The sequence below is a fragment of the Oncorhynchus mykiss genome, chromosome 18 (genome assembly GCF_013265735.2).
Source record: "Oncorhynchus mykiss isolate Arlee chromosome 18, USDA_OmykA_1.1, whole genome shotgun sequence".
Lineage (NCBI taxonomy): Eukaryota > Metazoa > Chordata > Actinopteri > Salmoniformes > Salmonidae > Oncorhynchus > Oncorhynchus mykiss.
The window spans coordinates 23780676-23804351 of NC_048582.1; the positions used below are offsets into that span (position 1 = coordinate 23780676).

Below are 23676 nucleotides of genomic sequence, written 5' to 3' on the forward strand. Positions count from 1 at the left end.
AAATTAGGGGAACTCCTGAGCCAAATTCCAGGGCTTTCTCAATTATTCCTTCCTCAATTCCTTGTTCTCTGTCCTTCCCTCAAAATGAAGCTCATGCAAGTTATTGTGGTAGGTCACAGTGATACCCAAGTCTGACATCATTTCCTCCCAGCCCTTAAAGACAAACCTTTTTTTATTGGAAGACCATGACCATATTTGACCAGAGTGGATGGTCTGCTTGGGACCAATGTAAATATGAATGTTGGAACATTTGAGAATGGTAATCCTAGTTAGCAAGCATTGTTGCAAGGCAGATCCAAATAAAGTCGAGGAATGTCCAGGTTATTAACATTCACAAGATAATAAAAAATAAAAAAAATCTTTGGTTAAGATTCTCCATAATAAAATGTAAAAATAAAATACATTTTTTATATTTACAAAATTTACAGCAGCTGTGTGTGCAGTTTGAGGCCTCAGCCAGTAGCAACCTTTGAAAACGTTAACACCAAAAACTTATACTCCAACATGGCAGAAACAACTGCTAAAGGCATTATTCACAAAACATTTCCATTTAAAGTGCAAATGTTCTCAGGAGTTTGAGTGCATAGGAGAGGGAGGTTAGTCATAATGACAAATGTTCTCAGGAGTTTGAGTGCATAGGAGAGGGAGGTTACAGTCATAATGACAAATGTTCTCAGGAGTTTGAGTGCATAGGAGAGGGAGGTTACAGTCATAATGACAAATGTTCTCAGGAGTTTGAGTGCATAGGAGAGGGAGGTTACAGTCATAATGACAAATGTTCTCAGGAGTTTGCGTGCATAGGAGAGGGAGGTTACAGTCATAATGACAAAACAGAAACAAATGCATCAATGGCATTTACAGTTGGGATGAATTGCTTGTAGTTGAAATGGCAAATGAAAATGCATGCCACTATCCAAATTCTCTAAGGACGTCTGTGTTGGACTGCATTAGCTCGACTACTTGTATTACAATTATTTAGTCTAAGAAATTATGAAACTATGCCAAGCTAATAAAGATTATAGTTCTATTAATAACAGTGCCATGATGCAGTTGTTTCTTCTTTCGTTCGATGACCATCAGAGAAAAGCACGTCTTCCTCCATGACAAAATAATCACAGAGAGTGAAAACATCAGTGCCTCCGAGAAGGAAAAATACCCTGACAACAAGCATCACGTATCCAGGGCCTTTTTTTGTCAACCCAAAGTCCAACCCTGCAGCAGCTGTTCAATGTGGCAGCTCTTTCTTTAAAATCACAAAGTTCAACAAAACAAACGCTAGTTTGGGGACTTTCACAATCCTTTTGCCAATATTTACAATATCGCAGAAAATACTAAAAAAAACTGCTTGGGAATTTATACAAATAAATTAAATGAAACGGAAGCCAGGTTTCAGTTTGCTGCATAATAATATTTCCATACTGTAGGCACATAACTGCTTCTTTAAACTGCATAGATGAAGTCAAGACAAGTCTCACTCTGCATCCATAATACTAGTGCTGTCAGCATCATCAATGGTTCTCCTGTAGCGCACGGTGGAGTTGAATCTGGCCCTGCTCTTCTTATAAACGACGAAGCCGATGGCCGCCAGGAGAGAGGTGAGGACGACCAGGAAGAAGACCAGCACCACCGGGGCGCTCCCTGACCCTGGAGACAACACAGCCAGTCAGAAACACATCTCCAAACTGGCCAAGAAAGTCCCTGTTTCAAGCACATCAATGTTTACAAATATATAATAACCATAGCGAAGCCGGGGAAATCTATGAGCTATATATAAATCAACTCTTGTTTACATGCAATAGCTTGGAGCAGTCACCAGAGCATGCTGCTATCCACCTAGTAAAAAAACATTGCACTATTGTACTCACGTGCGGGTACTTTGCAGACGATGCGGCTGTGGCTGTCCTTGCAGCTGACTCTGCTCCAGATGCCTCCGTCTGCAGACACCATGACAGCACAGGGGTTCTGCTGGGTCGCTGTCTTCACCCCACTAGCAGAACCGTTGGTCTCCCAGTTAGAGAAGGCCAGAGAGGAACCGTCCACCCAGCCCACTGGCTGACCTGGAAGTCAGAGGAAACACAGAAGCATTACTGATTCTATGCAGAGTTAAAATATACTTTATTTGAGTATAATGTACTGTATTGGCATGTAGGATTTTTATGTATTTTAAAGTGCCTGACTTTCCAAATGAAGTGCACACAGAACTTCCTAAGATGGAGCATACTGTCCAATATAAATATCATGTCTAATAACATCCGTATATAGTAATAAGTAACAAGCCTATCCTATTGTACGGGTCAGGTCAGTTCACCTTGTTTGTCCAGGTCCATGCCGAGCCACACCCTACTGGTGATGAGAGGGTTGTCTGCCATGTAGCCAGAGACAAAGTCATTCTCCTCTCTGGTCATTATGGTCAGCAGCTGTGCATCTGTCAATCAAAGGCAAAAAGAAGGCATACATGCACTGTACTGTAAGTAAGAAACCACCTGATCTGATCGTGGTATACTAATTCACCAATAAGGCCCGAGAGGGGTGTGGTATATGGCCAATATACCATGGCTAAGGGCTGTTCTTAAGCGAGACACAACGCAGAGTACCTGGACAAAGCCCAAAGCCGTCGTATATTAGCTATATACCACAAACCCCCGAGGTGCCTTATTGCTATTATAAACTGGTCACCAATGTAATTTGAATAATCATTTGGAGGGCGCTTATATTTGTCCTGTTACACACAAGTCTGTCATGGAAATGTTTGTTTTTTTGCATATCCCAACTCCTCCTGACAAGGGCACAGCGACAGATTTGATTTCATATTTATTTGACCTTGTCAGCTCTGGTATTCAAACCAGAAACCTTTCAGTTACTGGCCCAACGCTCTAACCTCGTAGGCTACCTGCCGCCCGAACAGTGAAAAGTATTTTTTTGTCATACCCGTGGTATGAGGACTGATATACCACGGCTGTCAGCCAATCAGCATTCAGGGCTCAAACCACTCAGTTTACAATATCTGATATACCATAGCTGTCAGATAATCAGCATCCAGGAACCTAACTACCGGTTTAGAGTAAATATTAAAAAATTGTATTTAATCAGGTTGGTTATAGGGAAACCATTCTCTTACCATAACAACCTAACCCAAGACGCTGCAATAATACAATGTTCAAAACAACTTATATACAGTAATACAGAAATATATACGTGTCAAATAGGAGAGCTAGTGGGTGACTTACCAAGCCTTTCACAGATGCTCTTGGCATCCTCCATGCTGTACACAGAGTAGTTATAGAAGGTCATGTCAAAAGCATAGCAGTGGTCCTGGTGCTCAACCCACTTAGAGCCACTGTTCTGAGAGCCACTGTTCTGAGGGCAGTTGTTGGCCACCTGGGGAGCTGCGAGGTTCGATCCTGATTCAGACAAACAAATCAGAGGGATTTATTTTATGGGATCTTAAAAAATTGGTGTGTAAACCTCTGCAACAAATTCTGCTCAGATCACTCACTGACATCAACGTCTTCTTTACACTAGAATTCAAGTTGTGTGTATAATAAATAAATACTAATAGGCTAGGTACTAAGACTGTAGGACAGGGTCTTACTCTGAGTGGTGATGTAATACTAATAGGCTAGGTACTAGGACTGTAGGACAGAGTCTTACTCTGAGTGGTGATGTAATACTAATAGGCTAGGTACTAGGACTGTAGGACAGGGTCTTACTCTGAGTGGCGATGTAATACTAATAGGCTAGGTACTAGGACTGTAGGACAGGGTCTTACTCCAAGTGGTACTATGACTGTAGGACTGGGTCTTATTCTGAGTAGTGATGGAATATTAATAGGCTAGGTACTAAGACTGTAGGACTGGGTCTTACTCTGAGTGGTGATGTAATATTAATAGGCTAGGTACTAGGACAGGGTCTTACTCTGAGTGGTGATGTAATATTAATAGGCTAGGTACTAGGACAGGGTCTTACTCTGAGTGGCGATGTAATACTAATAGGCTAGGTACTAGGACAGGGTCTTACTCTGAGTGGCGATGTAATACTAATATTCTAGGTACTAAGACTGCAGGACTGGGTCTTACGCTGAGTGGTGATGTAATATTAATAGGCTAGGTACTAGGACAGGGTCTTACTCTGAGTGGCGATGTAATACTAATAGGCTAGGTACTAAGACTGCAGGACTGGGTCTTACTCTGAGTGGTGATGTAATATTAATAGGCTAGGTACTAGGACAGGGTCTTACTCTGAGTGGCGATGTAATACTAATAGGCTAGGTACTAAGACTGCAGGACTGGGTCTGACTCCGAGTGGTACTATGACTGTTAGACTGGGTCTTACTCTGAGTGGGGGTGGTGATATAATTCTAATAGGCTAGGTATTAAGACTGTAGGACTGGGTCTTACTCTGAGTGGGGATGTAATTCTAATAGGCTAGGTACTAGGACTGTAGGACTGAGTCTTACTCTGAGTGGGGGTGGAGATGTAATACTAATAGGCTAGGTACTAAGACTGTAGGACTGGGTCTTACTCTGAGTGGGGATGTAATTCTAATAGGCTAGGTACTAGGACTGTAGGACTGGGTCTTACTCTGAGTGGGGATGTAATTCTAATAGGCTAGGTACTGGGGGTGGTGATATAATTCTAATAGGGGTGGTGATGGCATTGTTGTAATAGGCTAGGTAATAGGACTGGGTCTTGCTCTGAGTGGGGGTGGTAATGGTAGTGATGTAATATGTTAGGTAATAGGACTGGGTCTTACTCTGAGTGGGGGTGGTGGTGATGTAATAGGCTAGGTAATAGGACTGGGTATTACTTTGTGTGTGGGTGGTGTAATAGGCTAGGCCATAGGACTGGTATTACTCTGAGTGAGGGTGGCAGTGATGTAATAGGCTAGGTAATAGGACTGGGTCTTACTCTGAGTGGAGGTGGTGACGGTTGTGTTGTAGCAGATGGCTCCGTCCAGCTTGGCATTGCAGTCCCTTCTCATCCAGGTGCCATGGGGAGTGATGTACACACAGACACTCTGAGGGTCTGAGCTGGACGTGACAACAGTGTCAGAGAGTCCCGCCTGACTGTAGTGATACTTAGTCCCATCGGACCACTCATAAGACTGAGAGCCACTAGCCTGCGCAGAGAGGGGAGGGGGATGCAGTATTACTCAACAAACTTCACACTGGAGGTGCTTAGAAAATGTTGAATTTAGTGTCTAACTGCCGTTTAGTGCTCTGAGCTAAATTTCTGCAAAAGATGGCGTTATTCTCAATACAAACGGCCACCGTGTTAGTGGCATTGTGGCTGAGCTCCCTTACATCCTGACTGGACAGACCGATCCACAGCGGGAAGCCGTCTCGCTTGGCGATAAGCTCCATGTGAGCGTTGTGCCCGGTGTCATGCACGCTGGCCAGGTGTCCGTTGCCGCGGCCGCACTCCTCCAGGGCCTGGAACCAGCTCAACTTCCTGGTTATCACGTGGTAGCTCAGGTTGCCATAGCGCTCAAAGTCCCTGGCCGACTGATTGTATTGGTCCTTAGAGTCTCGGGGACGAAGAAAACGGCTTAATAAGAGTCAATCAAGTGCAAAATGTATTATTTTATCGTAACAAAATAAAATAACGATAGTACTCCTTGTGAATGGGTGAAGTATGTTTGTCTGAATGGGGTCTACCAACCTTTATCCAGTTTGCAGGCCACGATGCTTCTCTGCTTGAAGGGACTGAAGTGGTGTTTGTTAGTGAATATCTTCCAGACTCCGTCAGTGTTGAGACCTGCCATGAACTCATCGCTGGCTGAGAAGCTTGGTCTTCCATCGACCCAGTTAGAGTACTGGACGTTGGTACCGTCATACCACTTCATCTGGTTATCTACCAAAAGACAGGAGCAACCTCTTGACATTACACATTTATGACACGTCTCATCACACAATAATAGAACGACGATCAGTGAGTAAAGCTTCAGACTTGATGATCCAGTAGACATTTTTACAAGGATCCAATTCAGCGTCTCCTCATAATGCAGGGCAATGAATGATATAATATGAAAGTCCAAACAGCAGATCGAACATAAGGACACACTGTCCATGCTGAGTGTTGGGGAGATGAATATGGGGAACCCGGTCCAGTCCACTCACCGTTGTCATCGTTGAACACCCCTAGCCAGACAAACTGCACCAGGTCTTTGAAGGGAAGGAGCTGCTCCTTCACAAACTCATTCTCCACTACGTTCCTGATGGTCAGGATGTCTGCATCAGGAGCTGAGGAGAACATAAACCGGTAACACTGCATAAAGACTTTATTACTCGTACATAAGGGGTGTGTATGTTTAATTAATAAACCCCTTCAAATCAGACCACAGAAGAAGTCTGTTTTGACCAGGCATCAATGTCAATTTTTTTTTTAATCTCTAAAAAGTCTCATTGAGACTTATAGCGACCACATTAAGTTGCAGCTATGTAAAAACATCATATTTTAAAAAAAATATCCAAGGCATTCTCTCTTGTGGAAAAGTGAAAAGGGCTGTACACAGGAGTATATAAAACATTAAGAATACCTGCTCTTTCCATGACATAGACTGTCCAGGTGAACGCTACGATCCCTTATATGATCCCTTCTTAAATTCACTTCGATCAGTATAGATGAAGAGGAGGAGAAAGGTTTTAAAGAAGGATTTTTAAGCCTTTTTGACAATTGAAACATGGATTGTGTATGCGTGCCATCCAGAGGGTGAATGGGCAAGACAATAAATGTACAGTTGAAGTCAGAAGTTTACATACACTTAGGTTGGAATCATTAGAACTCGTTTTTCAACCACTCCACCCATTTCTTGTTAACGAACTATAGTTTTGGCAAGTCGGTTGGGACATCTACTTTGTGCATGACACAAAGTCAAGGTATTGGAGTGGCCATCACAAAGCCCTGACCTCAAACCCATAGAAAATGTGTGAGCAGAACTGAAAAAGCATGTGTGAGCAAGGAGGCCTACAAACCTGACTCAGTTACACCAGCTCTGTCAGGAGGAATGGGCCAAAATTCACCCAACTTATTGTGGGAAGCTTGTGGAAAGCTACCAAATGCTACCAAATACTAATTGAGTGTATGTAAACATCTGACCCACTGGGAATGTGATGAAAGAAATAAAAGCTGAAATAAATCATTCTCTCTACTATTATTCTGACATTTCACATTCTTAAAATAAAGTGGTGATCCTAACTGGCCTAAGACAGGGAATTTTTACTAGGATTAAATGTCAGGAATTGTGAAAACTGAGTTTAAACGTATTTGGCGTATGTAAACATCCGACTTCAACTGTAAGTGCCGGTTTGTGTCAAGAACTGCAACTTGTAATCCCGTGGAAAATACTGTATGAAACATGTCACGGAAAATTACAAAATGAAACATACTATGCTGTTTTTACTTAGAGAATTGTCCATTGTTTTATGCTAGTGTTTTTTTCCCCTGATGCAGGCTTGTTGTCTTGTGTGACTTAGTTAGAACTCTGGGCGTACAGATAAGAGCCGGGTGCGACCGCAGTATGTGACATCCCGTTTGTACTGTCTGTAGGAACTCCTCTCAATGGAAACATGCAGAAAGGAACAGACAATGGTGGTCAACATCAGCAATCTTAATCTACACAGACAAGCTAAACGCCTTTTATACACTATGCTCCCCACCCCTGTTTGCACACATCTGCTAACAGCCACATAGAGGTCGGACTTTTTTAAATAAAAGCTGAGAGACAACTCTGTCCGTTGAGCTTTCAACTCCGACTATTCTTATTGATGGTTGATTGCTTCATTTTTGCAAATCTTATAATACAATTGTTTGAAAGAATCTGCAGTCTCTCTTCCCATAGAATGTCTCTGACATTTGGGATATAAACTCAGCAAAAAAAGAAACGTCCTCTCGTTGTCAACTGCGTTTATTTTCAGCAAACTTAACATTTGTAAATATTTGTATGAACATAACAAGATTCAACAACTGAGACAGACTGAACAAGTTCCACAGACATGTGACTAACAGAAATGGAATAATGTGTCCCTCAAAATAATGTGTCCCTCAAAATCAAAAGTCAGTATCTGGTGTGGCCACCAGCTGCATTAAGTACTGCAGTACATCTCCTCCTCATGGACTGCACCAGATTTGCCAGTTCTTGCTGTGAGATGTTACCCCACTCTTCCACCAAGGCACCTGCAAGTTCACAGACATTTTTGGGGGGGAATGGCCCTAGACCTCACCCTCCGATCCAACAGGTCCCAGACGTGCTCAATGGGATTGAGATACGGGTACTTAGCTGGCCATGGCAGAACACTGACATTCCTGTCTTGCAAGGAAATCACGCACAGAACGAGCAGTATGGTTAGTGGCATTGTCATGCTGGAGGGTCATGTCAGGATGAGCCTGCAGGAAGGGTACCACATGAGGGAGAAGGATGTCTTCCCTGTAATGCAGGGTCCAGCGACACGGTGGGTTTGTGATGTCTGGTGAGGACCTGCCTTACAACAGGCCTACAAGCCCTCAGTCCAGCCTCTCTCAGCCTATTGCGGACAGTCTGAGCCCTGATGGAGGGATTGTGCGTTCCTGGTATAACTCGGGCAATTGTTGTTGCCATCCTGTACCTGTCCCGCAGGTGTGATGTTTGGATGTGCCAATCCTGCGCAGGTGTTGTTACACGTGGTCTGCCACTGCGAGGATGATCAGCTGTCCGCCCTGTCTCTCTGTAGCGCTGTCTTAGGCATCTCACAGTATGGACATTGCAATTCATTTCCCTGGCCACATCTGCAGGCCTCATGCCTCCTTGCAGTATGCCTAAGGCACGTTCACGTAGATGAGCAGGGACCCTGGGATTCTTTCTTTTGGTGTTTTTCAGAGTCAGTAGAAAGGCCTCTTTAGTGTCCTAAGTTTTCCTAACTGTGACCTTAATTGCCTACCGTCTGTAAGCTGTTAGTGTCTTAACGACCGTTCCAATGGTGCATGTTCATCAATTGTTTATAGTTCAAGCATGGGAAACAGTGTTTAAACCCTTTACACTGAAGATCTGTGAAGTTATTTGGATTTTTACTAAATTTTAGTAAACGGTGAGGGTCTCGAGGCTCTAAAACACCATCTTCAAGTCAGGCCAAAGGGAAGCGCAACCCCAGACTCTCTCTAACAGAGCGAGCACTAAACAATAACATTATTTTTCAGGACCAACTCTACAGACAAGTCAAATGGACAGTAATGGCCGCCTGTTTTGCACCCAACTACGCAAATGTGTTTTTAGGACTATGGTCGGAGAGATTTTTTTTGTTATCCTCTTAATCAATTTTTTGATAAAATCATGTGGTACGGAAAATACAGATGACATAGTTTTGCTGTTTCGATCATCTGGAAATGAACTGCTACAGCTCCACACAGAGGCCATGGAAAGAGAAAATATGCTCAGACATTAACAAAGGCCCCAAAAGTCCAACCAAATCTATTTTGTTACCCAGTACAGCAGAGAGGCATCTCAAAAAAAGAATATCATCAAACATAATTGGAGTAAGTTTTCACTGAGCTTCCATGCTAATCTTCTAGACGCGCTCCAACCCGAAGGGAGAAGCTGGTGCAGTCACAAACTCCCCCCAAGGTCAAAGCCAACGGGCTTTCCCAACCCACTGGCACCTTTCTGTGCGGACACTGCAACCACCGGCCCAACATTTTAAAAAAAACAAGACGTTCAATGACACAAGAAAATAACTTACCAGATCCAAACTTTTGTGAATTGCATCCCTGCGTTTGTTGTTTATAGGTTGGAGTGCCGGTGGTGTTGTTTTTATATTAGTCGCACAAAAAAAGAACGCTAAAAGACAGACTGGCAGAACATAAATATGCCATCAAAACAGTGAATGACAATTATCCCACGGCCGTGCATTACCAACAAGCTGGCCATGGTAGCCCGCAATTGCTTAAAGCCATGGCCATAGAGGTGGTATCCATCAACAAGAGGGGAGATTACAAGCTTCAGTGTCTTTTACTTTCTGGATGCACACACTCAAAGCTACTGTCTTTCAGGGTTGAACAATGAAATAGATTTTGCTCCTATATATATTTTATAGTTTTAATAGTTATAATTGATTGATTTACTTGTATTTTTTTTGGGGGGGGGGGGGGGGGGGGGGCAATATTTCCTCATTATCTATTGGTTAATATTGTCCACGGCCCTTTAATTTATGGTCATTCATTTCACCTGTCACTACTATGCACCCGTGAACCCTGAAGAAGACTGGTGAGCAATACACGTTGGTGAGTTTGAACGTTTTAATATGCAATAGCTGCTAAAATGAAGGATTTAAAAAAAAAAACTTTTCCACAAGAGAGAATGCCTTGGATTTTTGGAAGTATGATGTTTTCACACAGCTGCAACTTCATTTGGTTGCTAGAAATTGTACCCCATTCTCCAATGAGCATCACTCTGTCTTTATATTTGATGCCAAAGCAGAGCTCCCTCTTATCGCATTTCTAATTGAGACTATAAGGCATGTTTCTAATATGCATCTTGTTTATGGAGTTCTTCACAGTACAAATGGTTCCTGACTGATGTCTGTGCCAAACAGTGTCCTTGCTCCTTACCCAGTTTCTTGCATGTCTGAAGTATCTGGCCCTTGTCAAACTCTTCCCATCTGGACGATGCCAGTTGGAAGGTGTAGCAGTTGTTCTTGAAGGGGATCCAGTTTGGTCCGCTGCTCTTGTGAGGACAGTTCACTGCGTTGTCCTCATGGGTGGTGACATTCTCTTCTGGAAACATTGAAAGTGTTCATTCATTAAAAAAAAATACACAGTTGCTGTCTGAGGAGAGTGCTTGGTTAATTTTCCTCCGGTCTTGTTTTAATTATGCCACTTAACAGACAATTGTATCCAAAATGCTTACACTTTTGGTATGTGATCCTTGTGGGAATTGAACCTGCGACCATTACATTACAAGACCCCAGCGCTTACCAACTGAGCCACTGTATTGCTGTCTTACCGTGTGGAACATGGCAGATAGCCCCTGCCAACTGTTCCATACACTCTGTAGCCTTCCAGAAGCCGTCCGTGTCCAGGAAGACACAGCGTCCAACGGTGGGCTCTGAGGACCAGCGACTAAACACCGTGTGACTGTGGTCTGTCCAGTGGTAGTGGACACCATCCTGACAATACAAAACGCTGAGTTGAGTTCCTTATTGATTTAACCAGGCAAGTCAATTAAGAACTAACTGACCTGCACTGTAGAATGTGTGAAATCGTCATTATGAAATCAGTCACTATCCTTCAGTGACTGCAGAACTGAAGGAACAGGATGGGTGTGACCTATTCTACATGGTGACGGCGCCACCTAGCCTCCCAATGGGCTACGGGTTGTTTGCTTTGCCATATTGCCTTAAACCCATCCCTTTCTTTTAGATCTGCGAACACCAACGGGTTAGGGTGAAAAGCTATGGCCACTTACGTCTGCGCTGAAGAGGCCGATCCACATGGGGCTGCGTGCGCGGGTGACGTGCACGGTGAGGACTGACTGCTGCAGGGTGTCAGCTACGCTGGCCAGGTCCATGTTCTGGTTCCTGCACTCCGCCAGAGCCTCGTACCACGTCATATTCTTCTGAAGTAGCTTAAAGGTGTGATTGTTGACCTGGAACGGCTCCAACTGGAACTGGGGCTCCTCTGGCTTGTCTGAGAACATGAGAGGGATTTAAAAGGGGTCAGGCGAGGGTTCAAACCCTATTCGATATGCTCAATTTCCACTCCGCTAAACAGTAGCAATATCAAGTAACAACTATCAATAATATCAGTCTACTTCATACACTTAATTTCTGTATGTAAAAGACACTTAATATCAAGAGTCTTTCTATCACAAGCCTTCTGACTGTAGGGTCCTCCTGTAGGGTTCTTTCACCAAAATGGACAAGATAAGCACAGATAATTGGTTGTGTTTGGTGCCCTCTGCTGCTAGGTAGCGGTGGTGTACCTGCATAGTGCTGGCAGATGGCCACATGCTGCTGGTTAGAGCAGGGGGTGTAGTCCCAGGAGCCCATCATAGCAGAGCTGGGGTCGTTGAACATGAAGACACACAGCGCCATGCTCTCTGGGTCATGAAACTGCAGACAGACACAACAACAACAGGGACACAGAGAGTTAGTTATAGGTGATGATGACCTTGAACTTTGAAACAGATGTGGAACATGTTTTTTAGAGACTGGTATTTAGTATTGTCTATCATAGTAACGTTTATGTAGTAAAATAAACATTGTACTTCTTCCCGGTATGGAGACCACCTATTGGTGAATGTGTTTATTTTTATTTTTTTATAGGCCAAATCATGGAATTACATATAGAATCCCTATTCATGTAATAGGATCTCTATTGGCCTAATCATGGAATTGCATATAGAAACCCTATTCACTCTCTATGGGCCTAATAGTCTAAATTTGTCGTCTTAACTTTGAACCTTTTAATATGGCATAAACACAACCAGTCATGTTGTCATCTGATTTTCAAACAATTACTTAAAAAAGGCTGTAGGCTGCCGGCTCTCGTTACTCTGGGACGGTGGAACGGCAGGGTGTAAAACAAATGATAAAACATTTATGCCTCGCGCAGATAGTTTTCTCCTTATAATTTCCGACTTTTGGCTGACTTGTTCGTCCACTTGTCCATAATTAGATACGTGCAGCTTCTCTTGTCATTACTTGATGATTGTTTGGAAGCCTTGCTCACCAGAAGGATGTCATAAATCGATAGAATGATCGATGCATCATCAACAATCCAGCTGACAGCAGTAAAGTTCTCTCTCTTGAGTTTTCTCACGTGGACCTTAAGCGACCAAGGAGATTTCCAAATGACATCAGTTTGACCAGTTTTCAGGAAGTTATAAGCTGTGAAAACGATCCAACATGTTTCTGATGGTATTTGAGTTCATCTTGGGATGCATATGTTATGTCAGCTTTTATGTCGCTGAAAGAAATCGCACGTTTAGGCTACAACAGATTTCTCATTCTCTCAAAATGCTGAAAGAAAGAAATCATATTTCTCCCCTCCTGTTCCCGAGACAAAAGGAACATTTCGGTCTATAATTTTACCGTGAGGAACACAGCAGTTAATATTATAATAAGCTACATGTGAGGCCTACAGTCAGTGTCCAGACAGTTACTAATCCAACTATTATGCTACTTATATTCTGCCATTCATGCATATAGTGCCATTTGATAAATGCAAAGAGACCACTTACAAAACACCAAAGTGTTGTGAATGACATTTTATGATTGTCATCCATTAACCCTACACAAGTCTTGTAACCTGAATTGATGCGTAATATTGATGATTTGATATTGATGATATTGATGATTGATGATCGCATTTTGAGCGTATTCCACAAGTTTTCAAGTCTATTCACACATTTTTCATGCGTGCGGCAATGATAAATAGTGTAATAGCCTACAGTTTTGTTAAAATCTGTTTGAATTATTGCGATAGGCTCATGTTTTACCGGTATGGGGTACTCCACTATTCTGTCTTACTTTCACCCCTGATTCTGACCAACTGCCCTATGAGGGGAGTATACCTGGTATTTTTACAGTAAAAATATCATATGGTTTCAGTTGAATGTTAAAAGAGGTATGTTTACTGTACATGCTACCTGGGGTTTGATAGAATTATAAGTTATAACTCAACTCATAGCCCACTGATCCCCGTGGCCATGCTGTATAGAATTGAGAAGGGAAGTGAGTGGGAACTCACGTTGACGAGCATGGGCCTGCGTAGGCCGTGAAGCAGGGGGTTAAAGTTGAGGTAGGAGACCGGGGAGTCATCCACCCACTCTGGGTCCTGCTGTTTGAGCTTCAGGCCAATCCACGTCTTACGGGGCTGCGCCGGCAACAGGGAGGTCACAAAGTCTGACCACAACAAACAGATAGGCGCAACTAGTCAACAACCGCTGGATAAGACTGACATTGAAGGGACATCAATCATTGGTCATCTCATGTCTAGGAGAATGGAAGGTTGTCCAATGACAAACATGACACACAGGTAAAAGAGATCTACTAGGAGGTTCACTACTCACCCTGTTCAACTTGGTCTGTGATAGTGAGTAGAGTTCCTCTCATCGACTGACAGTGCTCGTTGGCGTGTTGAAAAGTAACGTACAGAGGCGTGATCACCACGTAGCACTGGAAAAGGCAACGGCAACATACAATAACAATTGTTAGAAACTGGGTGGATTGAGCCCTGAATGCTGTTTGGCTGACAGTCGTGGTATTTCAGACCACGGGTATGATAAAACATGTATTTTTACTGCTCTAATTACGTTGGTAACCAGTTTATAATAGCAATAAGGCACCACGGGGGTTTGTGGTACATGGCCAATATAACACAGCTAAGGGCTGTATCCAGGCACTCTGCGTTGTGTCGTGCTTTAGAACAGCCCTAAGTTGTGGTATATTGGCCATATACCGCACCCACTCTGGCTTACACAGAATATACCTGTATGTAGACTAGATCAGAGGACGGGCTCATTGTTATGGCTGGAATGGAACGAATTAAACAGCATCTCAACTGGTTTCCATGTGTTTTATACCGTTCCATTCATTCCATTTCTGTTACTATATGACAGTCTCCTGTGTGTGTGTGTGTGTGTGTGTGTGTGTGTGTGTGTGTGTACGACAGACTGACCTTGTCCCTGAAGCGTAAATAGCCGCTCTCACAGGGCAGACCATTGGGGTGAGGCTCTCCAGAGTGGGTCTCTATAGCCGTGGTGTTGTGTCTCTCACACACGAATGGCAGCTGCAGCTCACAGCTGTACTCGTACTCTGGAGGGGCAGGAGTGTGTCTGAGTGAGTGTGTGTGTGTGACCGGTCACATTTGAACCATAAAAGGTAACAACCCACTGGGCACACATTGGTTGAATCAACATTGTTTCAACGTAATGTGTCAACCAATTGGAAATGAATAAAGTTGTCAAACCGGTACTATTTTCAACCAGCATTATAAACATTGAAATTAGGGTAAAACGTACACTTACACTGAACAAAAATATAAACGCAACATGTAAACTGTTGGTCCCATGTTTCATGAGCAGAAATAGAAGATCCCAGAAATGTTCCATACGCACAAAAAAAGCTTATTTCTCTAAAATGGTGTGCACAAATTTGTTTACATCCCTGTTAGTGAGCATTTCTCCATCCACCTGACAGGTGTGGCATATCAAGAAGCTGATTAAACAGCATTATCATTTCACAGGTGCACCTTGTGCTGGGCACAATAAAAGGCCACTCTAAAATGTGTAGTTTTATGACACAGCACAATTCCAAAGATGTCTCAACTTTTAAGGGGTGTGCAATTGGCATGCTGACGGCAGGAATGTCCACTAGAGCTGTTGCCTGAGAATGTAATGTTAATTTCTCTACCATAAGCCGTCTCCAAGTCGTCTTATAGAATTTGGCAGTACGTCCAACCGGCCTCACGAATGCAGACCACGTGTATGGCATTGTGTGGGTGAGCAGTTTGCCGTATGTCAGTGTTGTGAATAGAGTGCCCCATGGTGGCGTGGGGTTCTGGTATGGGCAGGAGGAATATGCTACGGACAACAAACACAATTGCATTTTATCGATAGCAATTTGAACGCAAAGAGATACGGTGACGAGATCCTGAGGCCCATTGTCGTGCCATTCATCATCATCCGCCATCACCTCGTTTCAGCATGATAATGCACTACCCCATGTCGCAAGGATCTGAACACAATTCCTGGAAGCTTATAATATCCCAGTTCTTCCATGGCCTGCATACTCACCAGACAAATCACCCATTGAGCCTGTTTGGGATGCTCTGGATCGAAATGTACAACAGCGTGTCCAGTTCCAGACAATATCCAGCAACTTCGCACAGTCATTGAAGAGGAGTGGGAAACATTCCACAGGCCACATGCAACAGCCTGATCAACTCTATGCAAAGGAGATGTATTGTGCTGCATGAGTGTCACAACAGATACAGACTTAAAAAAAAAAAAAGTATCTGTGACCAACAGATGCATATTTCTATACCCCAAAATGTGAAATCCATAGATTAGGGCCTAATGAATTTATTTCAATTGACTGATTTCAATATGAACTGTAACTCAAGTCAAATCTTTAAAATTGTTGCATGTTGCGTTTATATTTTTGTTCTGTATAAATAAATGTACTTAACCTGACTAACAGGTTGTTACATCAATCTAATTGACATAATCATCAGAACTATTTATACATTGAAATTGAGTTACATTCCACTTAAAAACGTACAGAATGTTTCAATAATATATTCAATATACAGTATATTGAGTGGTTGAAATGGTTGAATTTTAGATTTGATTAGACATATTTTAATTGGCCTTGTGTCAATGTTGATAGTGAAATGGTATGTTTGAATCAACGTCATTGTTTCAACCTAAATAAAGAGGTCTTTTCAAATAACATACGAAGGCGAAGTCCAACGATTTCTGCCTGAACAGAGACTCCTACTGGTATATGAGGGGTAATGCATTTCAGTGAGAATGAGTCGACAACCCAGATGCCAACCTCAATGTACCCTGCTCAGCTTTGGAAACACAACACATTTAGACATTTAGAAGTTTAGAAGTAGTTACCATTAGCTCTATAAATACGATGCCAAATTCATGATATTCATGACTTTTACCTTTTTGATATTTTATTGTATATGAATTCAAATGAAATCTACAAGTTAATATGTTGGATCCACTTCACCATCTGAACCAAAAATCTAAGTTCAAGAATGGGACTAAATCAAATTTACTGGTGTTCTTTAAGTTAGATGTTTGGTTGAGATGGAGACGTGAATCCAACATATCAATCCTTAATTTGTAGACAAACTGGATAATGAATTGAGAACGCAACCAAATATCAACATTTGAAGGATACCTTCTACTGGGATAGTATATATAGGGCCTATTGTATATAACGAACAACATACAGTGAGCTCCAAAAGTATTGGGAGACTTAACACATTTGTTGTTGTTTTGGCTCTGTACTCCAACACTTTGGATTGGAAATGATACAATGACTGAGGCTCAAGTCAGCTTCAATTTGAGGGTATTTCCATCCATGTCGGGTGAACCATTTAGAAATGACAGCACTTTTTGTACATAGTCCCCCCCCATTTTAGAGGACCAAAGTATTGAGACAAATTCACTTATGCTTATTAAAGTAGTAAAAAGTGAAGTATTTGGTCCCATATTAATTGCATGCAATGACGACATCAAGCTTGTGACTCTACACATTGGTTGGATGCATTTGCTGTTTGTCTTGGATTTGTGTCAGATTATTTTGTGCCCAATAAAATGTATGATAAATATTGTATTGTGTTATTTTGGAGTCACTTGTATTGTAAATAAGAATATACTAGGTTTCTAAACACTTCTACATTAATGTGGTTGCTACCATGATCACGGATAATCCTAAATGAATCGTGAATAATGATGAGTGAGAAAGTTAGATGCACAAGTATCATACCCCCGAAAAAATGCGAACCTCCCCTGTTATTGTAATAGTGAGAGGTTAGCATGTCTTGAAATTAGATTGATGTAACAACCTGTTAGTCAGGTTAAGTACATTTATTTAAGTTTCCCCCTAATTTCCATGTTTACAACACTGTTTGAAATCAGATGAAAACAGTACTGGTTGATTACTTTTTTCAAATGCAATGTATTTTACACGTTGTTTCCACGTCGCAATACGTTGACAAATGACGTTGAACAACGTCGATTCAACCAGTGTGTGCCCAGTGTCCTAGTAACCAACAGCCTACATTATAATCCTTTCTGCATGATTTAAAAAGGAAACAACTCTATTTCAACTACTCTTTGTACTGTAGTTACGTTTTCATTCACCTGGGAAGATGTTCTTGTCACTGATGGTTGTACACCTGCCCAGGAACGCAGCCCGGTAGTTTTGCATGAGGGGTAACCTAGAGGACAGGAGTAGAAAGTCATTCACTTTTATTCTAACCGACACACACAATAACATCACTTATATTTGACTGGAATTTTGATCTCAAGACTCGTTTTGGAGGCAGTGCTTGAGAACGTGTGTTGCTGTCTGACCGTGTCAGGGGGGAGGGGGGTGGTTGTTGGCTGGTGAGGAGTGACTTGCCATGTGACTGCATGACTCACCTTATGGGGAAGTAGTGTCCAGCGTCTCTTACATCCACCCACCAGCTCTGCTTCCCTGCTGACATCTGCCCAATCAGGTCACAAGTCAATGAATAAATAAACACACAAGGACAAAACAAAGCCACTCCCTGCTGCCCTCTCACACAGTGCTCTCTCTCTCTCTCTCTCTCTCGATCAATGTTGTCTTCATTTTATTAGGATAGTTCAGTGGCCTTCTTTCTCTCCATTACTGCTCTATATCCATCACAGTCAGGGTTGAAATACAAGCCTTAAAGCTGAAATCTGCATGAGAGCAAACAGCGCCCCTGTTCGCCCCCCGCACGTTATTGTTTTTGTTCTGTTGATGAAACGGAGGAGAGGAACATCCAGCATCGTGGCTAAAAATAAAAAATTGCAGTACATATTCTACTGTTCTATTGTAAGTGCAATGATGTCAGGGAAGAACTGTGTTCGTTGTTTGTTATTGTAATATTGCAAACAAACGTGGCAGTCACACCATTATGGATTCCAGCTTTAAACTGTTTCTTATACTAGCTAGATTTACACCGTACAGTAAGTCTGGTTTATTCACTGCGGTACTGTAATTGCACTATTCTGTACCTGTGGCAGATTATTATGGATCTGTATGGCTGCGTTGGAGCTTTGTGGTGCTGCCAACTTGCTGCCGTTGCTGTTGCAGTACAAACTAGCCTCCTCGTATGGCAGCTTTGGTTCCGTCACAAACCAGAACTCGTTACCGTCAATGAATATGGATGTCTCATGGTGCCCACCTGCAACAGATCAATATTATTATTATTCTCAAATCCTATTTTTAGTACTCAATTATTAAACAAACTCAGCTCATACTTCTTAACTGATGGCTTATCATACATTGGTATATAATTTCATCAGAAAAAGTCAAGAGATATTACCAAACCTACATGTCAACACCACTCACCCACAAACAGGACCAAGCCTTATCTACCAACATAGACAGGGCTCTAACTCCACTAGCTCCACAATGAAATAGGGTGCAGGCCAGGCAGCAGGCTGTTAGCCACCCTGCCAGTTTAGTGGAGTCTGCCATTAGCACAGTCAGTGTAGTCAGCTCAGCTATTCCCATTGAGACCGTGTCTGTGCCTCAATCTAGGTTGGGCAAAACTAAACATGGCTGTGTTTGCCTTAGCAACCTCACTGGAATAAAGACCTCCTCCATTCCTGTCATTATTGAAAGAGATTGTGATGCCTCACATCTCAAAATAGGGCTAATTAATGTTAGATACCTCACTTCCAGGGCGGTTATAGTCAATGAACTAATCACTGATCATAATCTTGATGTGATTGGTCTGACAGAAACATGGCTTAAGCCTGATGAATATACTGTGTTAAATGAGGCCTCTCCTGGGTACACTAGTGACCATATCCCCTGCACATCCCGCAAAGGTGGAGGTGTTTGCTAACATTTACAACACAAATTTCAATTTCATTTTTTTTTTTTAAAGCTCATCTTTTGAGTTTCTAGAAATGAAATCAATGCAGCCTACTCAATCATTTTTTATTGCTACTGGTTACAGGCCTCCTGGGTCGTATACAGCGTTCCTCACTGAGGTCCCTGAATTCCTATTGGACCTTGTAGTCATGGCAGATAATATTCACATTTTAGTGACTTTCATATTCACATGGAAAAGTCCACAGACCAACTCCAAAAAGCTTTCGCAGCCATCATCGACTCAGTGGGTTTTGTCCAACATATGTCCGGGCCTACTCAATGCCACAGTCATACTCTGGACCTACAGTTGAAGTCAGAAGTTTACATACAACTTAGGTTGGAGTCATTAAAACTCTGTTTTTAACCACTCCACAAATTTCTTGGTAACAAACTATAGTTTTGGCAAGTTGGTTAGGACATCTACTTTGTGAATGACACAAGTCATTTTTCCAACAATTGTTTACAGACAGATTATCTCACTTAAAATTCACTGTATCACAATTCCAGTGGGTCAGAAGTTTACATACACTAAGTTGACTGTGCCTTTAAACAGCTTGGAAAATTCCAGAAAATTATGTCATGGTTTTAGAAGCTTCTGATAGGCTAATTGACATAATTTGAGTCAATTGGAGGTGTACCTGTGGATGTATTTCAAGGCCTACCTTCAAACTCAGTGCCTCTTTGCTTGACATCATGGGAAAATCAAAAGAAATCAACCAAGACCCCAGAATTTTTTTTGTAGACCTCCACAAGTCTTGCTCCCAAGGATGAACCTTTTCCAAACACCTGAAGGTTCATCTGTACAAACAATAGTATGCAAGTATAAACACCACGGGACCACACAGCCGTCATACCGCTCAGGAAGGAGACGCGTTCTGTCTCCTAGAGATGAACATACTTTGGTGTGAAAAGTGCAAATCAATCCCAGAACAACAGCAAAGGACCATGTATACAGAAAATACCTGAGCCCTGAAGCAAGCTTCCAGAAAATTGCAACGGAAATGGCGCTACACCAAACTGGAAGTCTTATGATTAGCTTGGAAAGACAATACCGTGCAGTATCGAAGAGTCCTCACTGGTGCTCGATCATCCTATTTTTCCAACTTAATTGAGGAGAATAAGAACAATCCAAAATGTATTTTTGATACTGTCGCAAAGCTAACTAAAATGCAGCATTCCCCAAGAGAGGATGGCTTTCACTTCAGCAGTGATACATTCATGAACTCATGATCATTAGAAAACAAATTACGGAGTCCTCTTTAAATCTGCGTATTTCTCCAAATCTCGGTTGTCCTGAGTCTGCACAACACTGGCAGGACCTAGGATCAAGGGAGACACTCAAGTTTTTTAATGCTATATCTCTTGGCACATTGATGAAAATAGTCATGGCCTCTAAAACTTCAAGCTGCATACTGGACCCTATTCCAACCAAACTACTGAAAGAGCTGCTTCCTGTGTTTGGCCCTCTTATGTTGAACATAATAAACGGCTCACTATCCACCAGATGTGTCCCAAACTCACTAAATGTGTCAGTAATAAAGCCTCTCCTGAAAAAGCCAAACCTTGACCCAGAAAATATAAAAAACTATCAGCCTATATTGAATCTCCCATTCCTCTCAAAATGTTTTGGAAAAGATGTTGCGCAGCAACTCCCTGCCTTCCTGAAGATAAACAATGTATAGACCCCATCATAGCAATGAGACTGCACTCGGGAAGGTGGTAAATCACCGTTTAATGGCGTCAGACCAAGGCTCCTAGACCTTAGTGCTGCTTTTGATACCATTGTCGGACACCCAAATTGGTCTACACGGACAAGTTCTGGCCTGGTTTAGAGCTTATCTGTCGGAAACATTTCAGTTTGTCTCTGTGGATGGTTTGTCCTCTGACAAATCAATTGTATATTTCGGTGTTCCTCAAGGTTCCGTTTTAGGACCACTATTGTTTTCACTATTTATTTTACCTCCAGGTGATGTAATTCAGAAACATAATGTTAACTTTCACTGCTATGCGGACAATACACAACTGTACATTTTGATGAAACATGGTGAAACCCCAAAATTGCCCTCCCTGGAAGCCTGTGATTCATACATAAATTAAGTGGATGGCGGCAAATTTCTTACTTTTAAACTCGGACAAAACAGAGATGCTAGTTCTAGGTCCCAAGAAACAAAGACATCTTTTGTTGGATCTGACAATTAATCTTGATGGTTGTACAGTCATCTCAAATAAAACTGAAGGACCTCGGCGTTACTCTGGACCCTGATCTCTCTTTTGAAGATCTACGTAACATTGCAAAAATCAGAAACTTTCTGTCCAAAAACTATGCAGAAAAATGTATCCATTATTTTGTCACTTCTAGGCTAGACTACTGCAATGACTACTTTCCGGCTACCCGGATAAATAAATACACTTCAATTAGTGCCAAACACGGCTGCTAGAATCTTGACTAGAACCCCAAAATTGTATCATATTACTCCAGTGCTAGCCTCTCTACACTGGCTTCCTGTTAAGGCTATGGCTGATTTCAAGGTTTTACTGCTAACCTACAAAGCATTGCATGGGCTTGCTCATACCTATCTTTCCGATTTGGTCCCCCCGTACATACCTACACGTATGCTACGATCACAAGACGCAGGCCTCCTTATTGTCCCTAGAATTTCTAAGCAAACAGCTGGAGGCAGGGCTCTCCTATAGAGCTCCATTTTTATGGAATGGTCTGCCTACCCATGTGAGAGACGCAGACTCGGTCTCAACCGTTTTCATTGAAGACTCATCTCTTCAGTAGTTTCTACAGTGGCTTTTGAGAGTATTCACCCCCCCTGGCATTTTTCCTATTTTGTTGCCTTACAAGCTAGAATTAAAATATATTTTTTGGGGGGGGGTTGTATCATTTGATTTACACAACATGCCTACCACTTTGAAGATGCTAAATATTTTTTATTGTGAAACAATACTTTGTAGAGCCACCTTTTGCAGCAATTACAGCTGCAAGTCTCTTGGGATATGTCTCTATAAGCTTGGCATATCTAGCCACTGGGATTTTTGCCCCTTCTTCAAGGCAAAACTGCTCCAGCTCCAAGTTGGATGGGTTCCGCTGGTGTACCGCAATCTTTAAATCATACCACAGATTATCAATTGAATTTAGGTCTGGGCTTTTACTAGGCCATTCCAAGACATTTAAATGTTTCCCCTTCAACCACTTGAGTGTTGCTTTAGCAGTATGCTTAGGGTCATTGTCCTGCTCCGTCTCAAATCTCTTGAAGACTGAAACAGGTTTCCATGTATTTAGCACCATCCATCATTCCTTTAATTCTGACCAGTTTCCCAGTCCCTGCCGATGAAAAACATCCCCACTGCATGACGCTGCCACCACCATGCTTCACTGTGGAGATGATGTTCTCTGGGTGATGAGAGGTGTTGGGTTTGCGCCAGACATAGCGTTTTCCTTGATGGTCAAAAAGCTAAATTTTAGTCTCATCTAACCAGAGTACCTTCTTCCATATTTTGGGGGAGTCTGCCAACATGCCTCTTTAAGCAATGGCTTTTTTCTGGCCACTCTTCCGTAAAGCCCAGCTCTGTGTAGTGTACGGCTTAAAGTGGTCCTATGGACAGATACTCCAGTCTCCGCTGTGAAGCTTTGGAGCTCCTTCAGGGTTATCTTTGGTCTCTTTGTTGCCTCTCTGATTAATGCCCTCCTTGCCTGGTCCATGAGTTTTGGTGGGCGGCCCTCTCTTGGCAGGTTTGTTGTGGTGCCATATTCTTTCCATTTTTTAATAATGGATTTAATGGTGCTCTGTGGGATGTTCAAACTTTGTCCCTGACCTGTTTGTAGAGCTCCTTGCTCTTCATGGTGCCCCTTGCTTGGTGGTTCCCCTTGCTTAGTGGTGTTGCAGACTCTGGGGCCTTTCAGAACAGGTGTATATATACTGAAATCTTGTGACAGATCATGTGACACTTAGATTGCACACAGGTGAACTTCATTTAACTAATTATGTGACTCCTGAAGGTAATTGGTTGTACCAGATCTTATTTACGGGCTTCATAGCAAAGGGGGTGAATACATATTTTGT

The 23676-nt window shown here is 42.3% G+C and overlaps 1 protein-coding gene across 1 annotated transcript in view; it reads right to left on the minus strand.

Annotated features, from left to right (window-relative positions):
• Window positions 1–140: 140 nt before the first annotated feature.
• LOC110495860 (lymphocyte antigen 75) overlaps window positions 141–23676 on the minus strand; it is a 40511-nt gene continuing 16975 nt past the window's right edge. The window contains exons 17-34 of the mRNA XM_021571353.2: window positions 18739–18908; window positions 18139–18203; window positions 17857–17933; window positions 14649–14785; window positions 14041–14146; window positions 13719–13873; window positions 11950–12079; window positions 11434–11654; window positions 10972–11134; window positions 10578–10742; window positions 6119–6241; window positions 5661–5852; window positions 5303–5526; window positions 4908–5118; window positions 3228–3401; window positions 2309–2425; window positions 1866–2057; window positions 141–1644 (exon numbers count right to left, since the gene is read on the minus strand). Of these exons, the coding sequence (XP_021427028.2) occupies window positions 1472–1644; window positions 1866–2057; window positions 2309–2425; window positions 3228–3401; window positions 4908–5118; window positions 5303–5526; window positions 5661–5852; window positions 6119–6241; window positions 10578–10742; window positions 10972–11134; window positions 11434–11654; window positions 11950–12079; window positions 13719–13873; window positions 14041–14146; window positions 14649–14785; window positions 17857–17933; window positions 18139–18203; window positions 18739–18908 (2795 nt within the window). The 3' untranslated portion in view covers window positions 141–1471. The remainder of the gene's footprint in view (window positions 1645–1865; window positions 2058–2308; window positions 2426–3227; window positions 3402–4907; window positions 5119–5302; window positions 5527–5660; window positions 5853–6118; window positions 6242–10577; window positions 10743–10971; window positions 11135–11433; window positions 11655–11949; window positions 12080–13718; window positions 13874–14040; window positions 14147–14648; window positions 14786–17856; window positions 17934–18138; window positions 18204–18738; window positions 18909–23676) is intronic.